The 12,763-nt window shown below is 38.7% G+C and overlaps 1 protein-coding gene across 2 annotated transcripts in view; it reads right to left on the reverse strand.

Moving 5' to 3' along the window:
- The window catches only part of PRKN (parkin RBR E3 ubiquitin protein ligase), a 710,558-nt gene that overhangs the window by 106,283 nt on the left and 591,512 nt on the right, over positions 1 to 12,763 (reverse strand). For both annotated transcript variants that reach the window (XM_030448441.1, XM_030448442.1), the window contains exon 8: positions 7,497 to 7,558. In XM_030448441.1, coding sequence (XP_030304301.1) covers positions 7,497 to 7,558 — 62 coding nt within the window. The remainder of the gene's footprint in view (positions 1 to 7,496; positions 7,559 to 12,763) is intronic.

The raw sequence follows: 12,763 nt of genomic DNA on the forward strand, positions 1-12,763 counted from the left end.
ACTTCCAAAATAGGTGATTCAGTTCCAGTAATTCTGACCCAAAGTCACTTAGCTTAAGCTATTTTTGAAAGGTTTAGATACCTAAATAGACCATGAACTACTTCAGGCAATTTTAGCTCTTTAAGAATTTCAACCTAAGCAACTTGTATTAGTTCCAAATATATTGAATGAGAAGAGAAGAGACGAGATCTCAAGGAAGGAGTTTATCCTGACTTGCATGTGGTATCTCAATGTCTAAGACTGGTAGGTTGAATCATCCTGTGGAAGTGCTACAGCTGAAGCTGAGAGAACAGGCTAAGCATCTAACACATAAAGAAAGAGCTGTCATTAAAAGATGAAACTGACTCTTCTGTATTTTCAAAGTATTTCATAGTATCTATTACCCAATATTTACCAACGTACCTACTATCTAGAGATGCACTTAACCATGTTTAAAACAGTTCTGAATGCTACAAGGAGGAAAGATACCTTCAATTATTTTTAGGAAAAATATCTGACAAAGTTTAACATATGGAAACTTGACTGAACTGGCATCCACGGAACCTGATTTCAATTCCTGGCAGCAGCACAGCCTTCCTGCGGTTTTCACGTAAGTCACTTAATCTATGCTTCTCATCAGTTCCCCGTTTGTAAAGAGGGAGAATGATACTTGCTGATTTCACTGTAATGTTAAAAGCCCAAATCCATTAATAGTCATGAGGACACCAAATACTATGGTAATGAGGGACATAAAATTACACAGAAATCACCAGCCGTCTGCTGCTGCTAGAAATCAGCTTTTGAGCAAAGCATGTCAGGCATTTATATGCTACTGTAATAAGGTCCTCAGAAATTCAAGAAGGTAAATAATTGCCAGATTCTCCATAGAACCATATATTTCAATGCTTATTCGGGGAAAAAAAAGGCTTTAAAAATATGATTTACTTCAAACTACTAGTACTAAGACAGCTAAAGGTATATGAACAAGGTAGCAATAAAACACTCTGATTTTTTTTTCTCTGAGAACTGCATCTTGTGGTGAACTTTTCCCTCAGGTTGTGAATTATCCCAGTCACCCCAACTGTATACTTTTCATGGAATAAAATTCTCAGGCAAAAAATTTTCACATCTCTATTTACGGTATTTCAACCATAAGAAGTTTTTCCATGCAACCTTTTCTTTGCCTTCAGAAATGATTTTTATAAATTATTTTATATTATAGTATGACTTAGACATGTAGGCTGGATAATTGCAACCATTTATCCCCTGCTTCTCACTTTCCAGAGTGAGTTGGTTTCCCTTGAGTTTCAGAATGGTTTCAAGTTTTCAGATGGAAATTCATTCAAACTAAAATGCACCTGGATGCACAAAACCTTGCATAACTCTGTGTGAATACAGTGATTCCTTGTATGTTATTTAATTTGGAAGTTATGCTTTAACATCATAGAGTCACATCATAGAATGGTCAGGGTTGGAAGGGACCTTAAAAGATCATTTATTCCAATGTACCCTAGCAAATCACATGTGCTTTGTGCTATTTTAATTTTGCTGTTACACTTTGCACAGGTTATTTTCTCTTTTTTCCTCAAGCCTAAAAGCATCTGCTCAGTAGTAGCCTCACAGAGCACTTTGGGCAAAAGTTTAACAGTAGATTTAAAGCCAAAATTTCTAATCTCTGAAAGGTAATTTGATTACTTGTTTCTTTTAACTGCATGTAACGGTCTCAGAGGAAAGAAAATCTACTTTCTGGAGTAGCTGATTGCTTTTACTACGCCTATAAATCAAATAACCATCTGTGTATTTCAAAATTAGATTGTGGGAGGCTATTAGTCCATAATGTAGACTAGGCACTTTATTTATATGTACTATACACATTGAAAAATGAAAAAAAAAATTGATTCCATAACATAATCAGCCAATTAAAATACAGACAACTTAGTATTCATTGGACTAGTAAAAAATACGTAGAAAAGTGTCATTAAAATATAAATTAAAAAGAGATGGACTGACATGGTTCTCCATAGAGCACCCTTACTTTATTCTTCCTGAGTTACTGGGCTCCTCTGCTAGCCTGGATATGATGGGAAGTGCAAGTTTAGAGCATCACCTCCTTTTTGTTGCCACAGGAGTCCCACAAATGAGACCAGAAAGAGAACCACCTTCTAGAGGGCTGGAATTTGCCTGACTTTGGAGTAATGGAAAATTCAGTAAGGCAGTCTCAAGAAAATGCTTAGATTAAGAAACCCATGACTGGACTGATGCAACACAATTAATGGAAGAAATTAAACTCCAGTAGAGAGTGAGAAAGCAAGGACTGCAATTTGCAGAATGATATGAAAGAAAGCACACAGTGGCAAGTATTAAAATAGAAAATAAGGAATATTGAGAAAACAGGACACTGGAGCAGGATGGAGTAGAAATTAAATTGAATATATGTGAGGCAACATGATGCAATGAAGAAAGCAAGCTAAGCACAGTGTACAACTTGGCACAGTATTTACAAACTATTGGAAGTTTGTGACATTCTAGCAGGTACTTGGGATCAGCTTGAATAGACTGCTGGAGATTAACATTCTTTTCCTTCAAAGACTTGTGGAGCTGGAATCCACAAAAAAGTGAGAAAACCAAGGCTGTGACTGATGAAATGAAATCTTTTCAGCTGATGCTATTGCAAATTGTGCAACTGAGATTTGCTGAAGCAGATACTGGCTCCCAGGAATTCCACTTCTCAGATCACAAGAGTGACCAAGGAATGGACCAACTCCCAACTTCTGTATTCACCTGAGACCCTGAACACTGGGGTTCCAATCTCTGAATGTCTCTGAATATAATGCAAGTTTGGTGGGGGAGAATTCCTGTATCTATTTTTAAAGGAACTCAAGTTGCTACAAATATTGATAGTTGTCACAGACAGAAAAAAATGGAAATTTGGGCCCTAAACAAACTGATATATTTTTTGGTTTTGACTAGAAAAGAATAGCCTCTAAATTAGTTTTGATCTCAAGTATTTTCTTCCTTAGTTTTCAGCATTTCTTATTTCAGCTGCTGAACCAAAAATAAATTACTTTTACTTGTCTGGTACACAGACAGCAAGTTAAAAAAGAAGTAAGTAGAGATGCCCTGCTTATGACAAGAACGTAAAGAGGATAAAGTCTGATAATCTAGCCCCCATTCATGCTTGCTCTAATTCCAGGGATATAAAACGCCCACAACATTTCTAAAGACAAACTGAGCAGTGATATTTGTTGCAGCTGCAGCTGATAGGAGGGATCTGTTAAAATTGGTCATTCTCCTGTCAAAATATCAAGCAACTGGCCAATACATTCTGCAAAGTTGTCAGAGCAGATGACATAGTAGAGAACTGCAGCAATACATTACTTAGTTTCTTTTTCTGCCAGTGGCATGTCATCTGCTTCATCTGTGCTGTGACCTGTTGGGGGCACTCAGGTATAGCAGCAGATTGCTTTTGTGTTATTTGTTTTCCCTTCCAGCCTTCAGATGTAGCTGCTATTCTATTAATGAATCACAATTTTACATTTAAACAATTAAACAAGATTTTTAAAATCACTTTGTGGAGAACAGAGAAGTTTCTCAGAGAGCCATTAGGGAGATTCCATAGCAATAGACTGCAAGTCATCTTGCTGTGTTGGTATAATGTACTGGGTAGGTCTGAATTTAAGGATTCTCTCTGCTATCCCTGGCATTGGCTTGTTGAATTACTTGCCTTCCACTTACTTAACGTAAATGCAGTACTTCCATATTTACTATATTTTCAGCATATTTCTGTAAGCAGCTTGTACTCTCTCCACTTGTAGAACCATTTACATTTACTTTCAGAGACAAGAGTCTGGCAGGGCAAGTGGCTGCTGCAGGAGACTAACTTTTCTTACATCATGATATTTTTTAATAGCTCCCCAGTTAATATATCTTTCATCCCAATCCTAAATATATCTCAAGTACCTATAAAGTGAAGGAGCCAGCCAGCAGGCTGGACTGCATCCATTATGATAGAAAAAATTATGGCTTATTGAGATCAAACTGCAAGAAAATGCACAGCAAGGCTAGGGGCAGTTAGAAAGCTTCAGTTTTCACCCTTCCTGGGGCTGCATGTCCAGGAGATTCTCTTTGCCTCGAACAGACTTATGTGCAGAGAGACAGTCTCTGAAAATGTGGTCCAAAACCAAGCAAAGATGGATTTGGAGACTTTTCTAGGTCAGACTTTCTGAGATTTTCTTAAAAGGTCACGTTTCAGGTGGGGTAATAATCCATTGCTAAATGTATTTGTGTTGCATATTGCAATTACATTGGAAGTTGCCTTTATGAGGAAAGATAGGTATCCATAGGTATCCTATATAGGAGTATCCTATATATAGGATAGGCATAGGTATACTGCCTATCATGTACCAGGGGAGCTTGTACTACATAGACTATGACAACCTCTTTCCACAAGCCTAAAAACAATTCCCCCTTCATGTAGTTTCCACCACCTAAACCTTAAAAGGTAGCCTTTCCTTTCACCATATAAGCTACTTCTTTTAGTCCTGTTTCAGTGGTATGGTGACTTTTTATGAGTTTCATTCATGCATTGAATGAATTTTTTATTGATGATTACCTATTGCCTTGTGGCAGGAAAAAAGGAAATGGAAATACATAGGATCTGGACATTGGATAGTGGTAGCTATGCAGTGCAGAGCATAGTGGCGCTGGTAGGATGGTGAAAAAAAAAGAGGCTGGGAAGTTTTTTATTTCCCTACTGAGATGTATAATAGGATTTAATGCCTGCAAGTGATTTGTAAACAAAGAATGGATATTTTCCCAGCAATATATTCCAGTTTAAACAACAGTTAATCCAAGAAATTCATGTAATGTGTATTCTAAAGGAGATCAGAACAGATTATCAAAATAGTCCATTCTGCTTTTATAATCTGGCCCTAAGTACATAAGCATTTTATAAATAAATCAAGATTGGACATGAAGCAGTAACATGCCCATATTATTCTCTGACTGGTGCTCGTAGTGGAAGAAAATGTATGTTTGTTGATAATACTGAAACTGTAAGGAGTCTGAATAAAAGTCTTATAATTATGATTTTTTTTTCTATTAGGCATGCATCTTAACAGAAAAAAAAAAACAACAATCCACTTTCAATATTTTAAAAATCCAAATATGTAACTAAATACATATAAGAAATAGTTAGATAGCCATGTGAATAAAGACTTCACCTGAAATTCCTTTCTTTCTTCATTTAGATCTATTTTGAATTTTTTACCTTGCTTTTGTGGCAGTTTCTCCCTAACCATCAAAGTGTGTGCTAACTTCAAGCAAGAGCTATTGTGGTCATCAGTAGACTCATAATAATACTCTTTTTTTTAGGCACAGAATATAATTGCAATATTCTTTATATTTGTACAGGTTTATTGGATAATTCAAGTTCCATGGCAAGTATCCAAATAACCTGTTAGTGTAGCCATTTTCAGAGAAAGAAAAATGTTTATAGGTCAAATCCCTTTTGCAAAACAACCTTCCATCTGCATAGTCCTAACTAATGATGACAAAAACTTCTCATCTGTCTATGTGTACTCAATACAAAGAGGAGTAATTTAATCATGAACGAATACAAAAAATATTCCAAGTGGCAAAATTTCAGTGTTATCTGATAAGAGGCTTTCTTCATCAAACTCCTCTTACTCTCTTCAAGACTTCTTTTGTTATCAGACGCACTTCTGAAGTTTGTATATCATCATATAATTTAATACTCTTAATGCAAAGGTGTGAGAGAAGGTGAGTAGAACAAAGAAAGTATAAAGGCTGTATAAACAATTTAAATCTGACATTGCCTAGTATTTCTACTCATTAGCACACTCAACACTTTTAGCCTTTATTTTATTTCTACCACTTCATTTTCTAAAAAGCAAACAGAAAAAAAGATGCAGTCCATTAGTTACATTTTACTGCTCTGTCAGTGGCCACTAGAAAGCCTGGGGTCTACATCTCCATTCTCAGAGCTCAGCTAGTGGAGAAGTCTGCCTGGTTCAGCCCTTTCCCTCACATTTGAAGTTTCTTGCAGGTTTAGTTGTTTCCCACTTTTTCTTCGGCCTTTTGTCCCACTCCTCCTGCTCTGCTTATCTTCACCTCCCCATGCAGCTCACAAACTGGAGATCTTTATTTACCACTCTCTTTGGCAGGTTTCCATATTTGCTCATTCCCTTCCAGTCCCTGGTCCCAGCTTCTCGCCAGATCCCTACCACTCTGGATTCTACTCCTCCCCTTTTTCACCTACCAGCCCCATTTCTCCAGTAACTGCAAGGTTCATCTCACTCTACCCTCCATTTTTCAGCTGGCTCTCATCAGTTTCTTAGCACCATCATGGTCATAATTTCTTTTATCTCCTCTTGCTAAATCCTCAGTCTCATCAGAACCGTGCCTCCAGAATCTCCTTTTGCCCAGTCTGTTTTCTGTCTACTTTTTTTTTTTTTTCCATTCCTGTCAGACAAACCCTCCCACACTGTCTTTTTGCTGAGGAGAAGGTGTGTCCCTGAGGAATTTCACTTTTGACTTTCTGTAACAACTGAAGTGCAGAGCTGATGGAGGAAAACAGTAAGTCTAGAAAATGTACCAGCAGCCCTGGCTGTCATAAAAATATACTCGTAGGAGAGTGACAGGGAAAAGAGAAGCAACAGGGTGTTCTTGACAGAAAAATCTTACCTAAAAGCTAAGAAACCAGGCTTTGAACTAAGGATCTGCTCCTATCCCTGTCATGACCCTCACATAACCTTCTGCAACTCCCTTGGTGCCAGGTTCATTAAAAGACAGAGATATTCTGATGTAAAACACACTAATGCGGAGCTTTCAGGCCCTTGGTCCCTATTATCTGCAAGCCTACATCAGGCCTTATAACCAATACATTAGGAGAGATAATTCAGAGAAAAGATGAATTGAATTTCAGAAGCATTAAGCATTTGAAAATTCAACTTGTCTCTCAAGCTTAAGGTAATTTTCTCAGCAATTCTGTACCTTAATTTTTTAATTGGTCATAACTATGACCATCTTGTCAATGTTGTAAAGCATCCTCACTCTTGCTTTTTCAGAAGACCCCTCCTACAGGAATAGTTTTGTGAGTGCAAAGCACAGCTATGATTATGAGAAACAGACTTTTAGAAGAGAAAAAAGGCAGCAAAAAGAGGTGGGTAATATAATCAGTTACAATAAGTATCAATCCCTTAGCCAGATTATCTATCTGCTGTTTTAGAGAGCCTGTTTACTGCTGTAGTTGAAAGCTGAAAAGCTGTGGCAGATAGCAGATGTACCAATTAATAACCTGTCAAGGCTAATGGATAGAACAGAAAAAAAAAGAAATTCACATATATCTCCTGTGTGTTTTCCTCCCCCCCCCCGCCCCCATTTCAGGTCACTAGGGGTCATGAGATACACTCTGCCTCCCTGGAGAAAGATGAAAGTGTCTCATTAGTGTCTATCTTTCGTGACATTAAGATGCTGCCTTTGAGATGCTAACTCACCTGTTCTTCTCCCAGAATCCTGAAGTGATGAAGCTCTTTAATCAAAGAGTCTGGACAGCCAGCTGTTGGAAAGAAACAAAAACAGGCATTTTAGAGCTTCTGTCAGTGTAGTTTCAGCATAAAATACATAGATGCAGAGGATAGAATACACAGATTACCTTAGATAAAGAAGATTAGAAAGATTAGCCATGGTTCTGCAGGCACCAGAATGCTAAAAACCATCTATCAAATAATCCTTCCACATTTATGAGCATGCTACCAAGAACGCTTAGAAAGGTTATATTCCGAATATTTTAGCCCTTTCCCCAAAGGACTACAAACAAAAGCAAGATGAAAAGGGCAGCACTGTCTGCTAGATAACACCTGCCCCTTAGTGTAAGCCAAAAAGCCTGTTAAAAGAGGATCTCACATCAAAACCTTGGAGCTACTCAAAGCTGAATTCTGATTCACACACCAGGCTTGGACTCATTTCTAAGTGTAATAATAAAAGCTTGCCCTGAGTCCCTAAAGGATTTCATAGGCTCTGCAGGCCCGACAGATCACTTTAATTTTGGCTGTCACAAATAAAATCCATTTCACAACTATGTAGTTGTCACCCACAGTTGTAATGCACAAACCAGCTGCACAGGCAGGGGAGTGATTTCCCAGAATTTTGCAATCCGATTCCTGGTCAGCTGCTACAGACTTTCACATCTGTACCAGCCCATTAGAAAGAATATGTCTTGCTAGATGCCATGCACTTTACTGACCCGTTTAGACTGTGAATACCTTCCTGATGATGAAATCCAAGGCTGCTACTCACTTTTGTACACTACTAGACTCATTTCTGGCAAGGGAGAGAAGTGCAGGCTGTGAAAGCAATCTGGGCTTTATTCTTTTTACCATAAATTGAAGCATCTGCTTGTGAACAGAGAAAACTCCTTAAAGGAAATTAAGAGCATATTTCTCCCCAGAACAAAGGGGGAACTAAGATCTTTATCAATGTACTTTTCCACCAATGCAACTACAGATAGTTACCTCGTACCCTTAATCACTACTATTAAAAGAATGCAAATGAATCTGGAGACACTTCATGACCATCAGCACTGTGCCTTCACTCAAAGCCAGTGAGACATGACCTACACCCACAACTTCTGTTGGCATAGCTGCCTTAAGAGTTCAAGGGGAAAAGACATCGCAACTGAAAAAGAAGCAAAAACTCTAACATAGGCCAGAATTATACTAGTACAAGTCTTCTACTGGTTTAACTTTAAACACTTACAGAACAGATTTAAGTTACATTCAAAACAGCTTCTAGTGGGTAAATGCTTTATCTTCATTCAGAGAAGGCCCAGGCGCAGAATGCACCATAAATGCAACTTCATCAGCAAACCCTTCTAAAGGTAGCCAAGGTGGGCAAGGTTTAAGCAAAGTTTAAGAATTATCTGTTATCAGTTTGTCTCATATTTATGTTACTGTTTCTTCCTGGTTAATAAAACCTATGACATCCTTACAGGCTTCATTCCACCCACCTACTCTCTCCTCTCACACACATGGATATTCAAATATTTGAATACGTGAATTTTAGCTCTGAGTGATTCTTTCTTAGTGGGTTTTGATCTTCCCAGCTTCTAGGACCATAGCCCATGTGTCAGCTTTAATTTTCTCTCCTCACTTCTCCCCCCATTTAGGCTTTCACTATTGACTCTGTATCTTGTTCAAAATGCACTTAAACTAGTCCGTACCACTTCCACCACAGAATCTCTGCTACACAGCATTTTTCTGTTAGTTTTCACTGGGATTTACATCTCCATGTTTCAGCTCTCCACCTGAGGCCTGACTTGCCCAGAGCTGTTGACTTCTCTGTTTTTCAGATGAGAACTCTCAGCCTAAAACACAACTCCCTTACCCTCCAGGCCTGATGTAATTATTAATTTATTTTCCTGCACGTAATTTTCTCTGAAAATATATGCATTGATTGGACACTGCTATAGGCATTTCTAAGCATAGAGGATAATGATGATTTCATGTGATACTGCGTGTTAATCTTTGACAGATGTTAGCTTTGTAACATCAACCAAACTGCATCTGCTTGTCTCTGCTTTTTGCAGTCTTTACAGCTGCTTCTTCAACCAATCATTTCTTTCTTCCCTCTTATCCTTTCCAATTTATTATTCACTAAATCTCTTAATATGGGAAAGTTTCCTTTTTTCTTGCCCAGCAAAAACTTTTTCCTAAGAACTTTTTCTCTTTCCATTCTCCTTGAAATAATATTTCCCGAATGCCTATTTCTCCCATTTCTCTCCATCCTATTCTGCCCTCATGCATAACTTACATAATCTCCCTTATGTGAGCTGCTTACATGTATCATCTCTTTCTTCCATGTTTGAGACCACAGACTCTGAAACCATGGACCTTTGTAAAAAAATTGTTTAAAAGTTTGAAAATGCATATAGACATGCATATATTTAAACTCTACTAGTTGTCCATTCTCTTCCCAGTAGAATATTTTGTCTAGTCTATTTTTCAAACTGCCCAATCTTGCTTACAATCTTTTCATAGTCCAGACTTTCACTTCATCTTGATAGCTGATTATACAAGGGATCCTAAAGTTACTAGCAAAGGAGGAGAGATCTTAAAAAACATTTCACTGTTGGCAGGATGCTTGGCAGCAACGATGAGTTAAAAAAATATCAAGACTGTGGATGTGGTCTACCTGGACTTCAGCAAGGCCTTTGACACCGTCTCCCACAGCATCCTCCTGAAAAAACTATCAGCCCGTGGCTTGGACAGGAGCACCCTGTGCTGGGTTAAGAACTGGCTGGAGGACCGGGCCCAGAGAGTGGTGCTGAATGGGGCTGCATCCAGTTGGCAGCCGGTCACTAGTGGTGTCCCCCAGGGATCAGTGTTGGGCCCACTTCTGTTTAATATCTTCATTGATGATCTAGATGAGGGGATTGAGTCCATCATCAGCAAATTCACAGACGACACTAAGCTGGGGGGAAGTGTGGATCAACTGGAAGGCAGGAGGGCTCTGCAGAGGGACCTGGACAGACTGGAGAGTTGGGCTGATTCCAATGGGATGAGGTTTAACATGGCCAAGTGCCGAGTCCTGCACTTTGGCCACAACAACCCCATGCAGTGCTACAGGCTGGGCACAGAGTGGCTGAGAGCAGCCAGGCAGAAAGGGACCTGGGAGTCTGGATTGACAGGAAGCTGAACATGAGCCAGCAGTGTGCCCAGGTGGCCAAGAAGGCCAATGGCATCCTGGCCTGTATCCGGAACAGCGTGGCCAGCAGGTCCAAGGAAGTGATTCTGCCCCTATACTCAGCGCTGGTGAGGCCACACCTCAAGTACTGTGTCCAGTTCTGGGCCCCTCAGTTCAGGAAGGATATTGAGGTCCTGGAGCAGGTCCAAAGGAGGGCAACCAGGTTGGTGAAGGGACTAGAGCATAGACCCTATGAGAAGAGGCTGAGAGAGCTGGGGCTGTTCAGCATGGAGAAGAGGAGGCTCAGGGGAGACCTCATTGCTGTCTACAACTACCTGAAAGGAGGTTGTAACCAGGTGGGGGTTGGTCTCTTTTGCCAGACGACTTTCAACAAGACAAGAGGGCATGGTCTTAAGTTGTGCCAGGGGAAATTTAGGTTAGATATTAGAAAGAATTTCTTTATGGAAAGAGTGATCCAGCATTGGAATGGGCTGCCCAGGGAAGTAGTGGATTCTCCGTCCCTGGAGATATTTAAAAAGAGACTGGATGTGGCACTCAGTGCCATGGTCTAGCAACCGCAACGGTGATAAAAGGGTTGGACTTGATGATCTCTGAGGTCCCTTCCAACCCAGCCAATTTTATGATTCTATGATTCAAATGTGGGCTGTACTGAATCACTCTGAGACCTACAGGCAGTCTCCTGTCTGTAAAAAGTCCTTTTAGATCTCCACATAGTAGGAACAATATTCCAAAAAAAATGCAATAAAGAAAAAACATGGGAAACAAACAAAAGAAAGAAGCAAGACTAAAACATCTTCCTTTTTTTGGTATTCATGGATGTTTTGGTATTAATTTTTTCTACTTCAGTTTCTCCTGTTCTGAAGTGGACCTTTGTAAAATGAGTTTTAATGGTGTGACCCATTCTTACCAAATATCTGAGTTTATAAAAAGTTTTAAATTGTTGCTTAAAATGTTACATTCTTGCACCATGACTAAAGAAAGACAAATAGCCATTCCATAATTAAAAAGTAAAGAGATTAAAAAATACCTATTCTGCTGATGAGCATTGAGAAATATTCCTTGTCTCACCCACAAACCACTCACATATCCATCAATATATTCATGCACGTGCAAACGTGGCAATTTGAAAACTATTAGAAGTTAAGCAAAGTATCCAATGGTTTCAATGGCAAACTGTGCACACCAAAGCTTAAAAAAGTAATTTTGAAATCTCTGATGTGCAGCTAGAGCTTGCCACTTGAAATAAATAATTTGCACTTTACAGATTTCTGTTATTTTGTGTAGAATGCTTTGAAGGCAAGTTTTTATGCCCTCTCTAGTACAAAACCTCTTATAATCAATAGCCTCAACAATTACTGAGACTTTCCACTTCACTTTTTCCAATTATTACTTGAAAAAGACCAGGCATACATGAAATTTCCATGGACACAAACTGAACCACAGGAATATTTAAATAAATCAAAGAATAACAATTACACGTAAGAGTGTTAAAAGGAAATGATGCAAAAGCATGGACAATTGCCTTCAATCAAAAGCCAAAACTCAGAATTGAAGACACGTGCAGACCTATATAAAATGACTACTCAAGTGTTTATTAGTTCCCTCTTCGAACTGACATTCAAATGTATGTGATTCATATGTTCCCAGCTACAATGACTGGGACAGAATTTTGCCAACTCTGGAGGCAGAGAAAGAGCTAAGAAATAAAAAAAAATATGTAGATCTGTAGTATTTTATACCACTCTTGCCTGTGCTCCATTGATCTAAAAGCAGTAAGACCCATAAAACTAATGTAATGGTTTAGGAATGAGCGTGAGACTAAGCAGGAAATTAAGTTAGGGAGAGATGACACCCAGCTCAAAGCACAAGCAGCTTTGTAAAGTCACCACAAGTAATGTCTTTGCTTCTATTTAAGCATTTATTAGTTAAATTAAATTTGAGCATATTATTTGCTTCTAAATGTCCCAGATTACTTGTTTGAATAATTTTGTTGTGGCTTGATTCTCATATTGTTTTATTATTGAACTCCAAGTACTGCACTTAGGAATGAAACATACAT

Source organism: Calypte anna, chromosome 3 (genome assembly GCF_003957555.1).
Source record: "Calypte anna isolate BGI_N300 chromosome 3, bCalAnn1_v1.p, whole genome shotgun sequence".
NCBI classification, from domain to species: domain Eukaryota; kingdom Metazoa; phylum Chordata; class Aves; order Apodiformes; family Trochilidae; genus Calypte; species Calypte anna.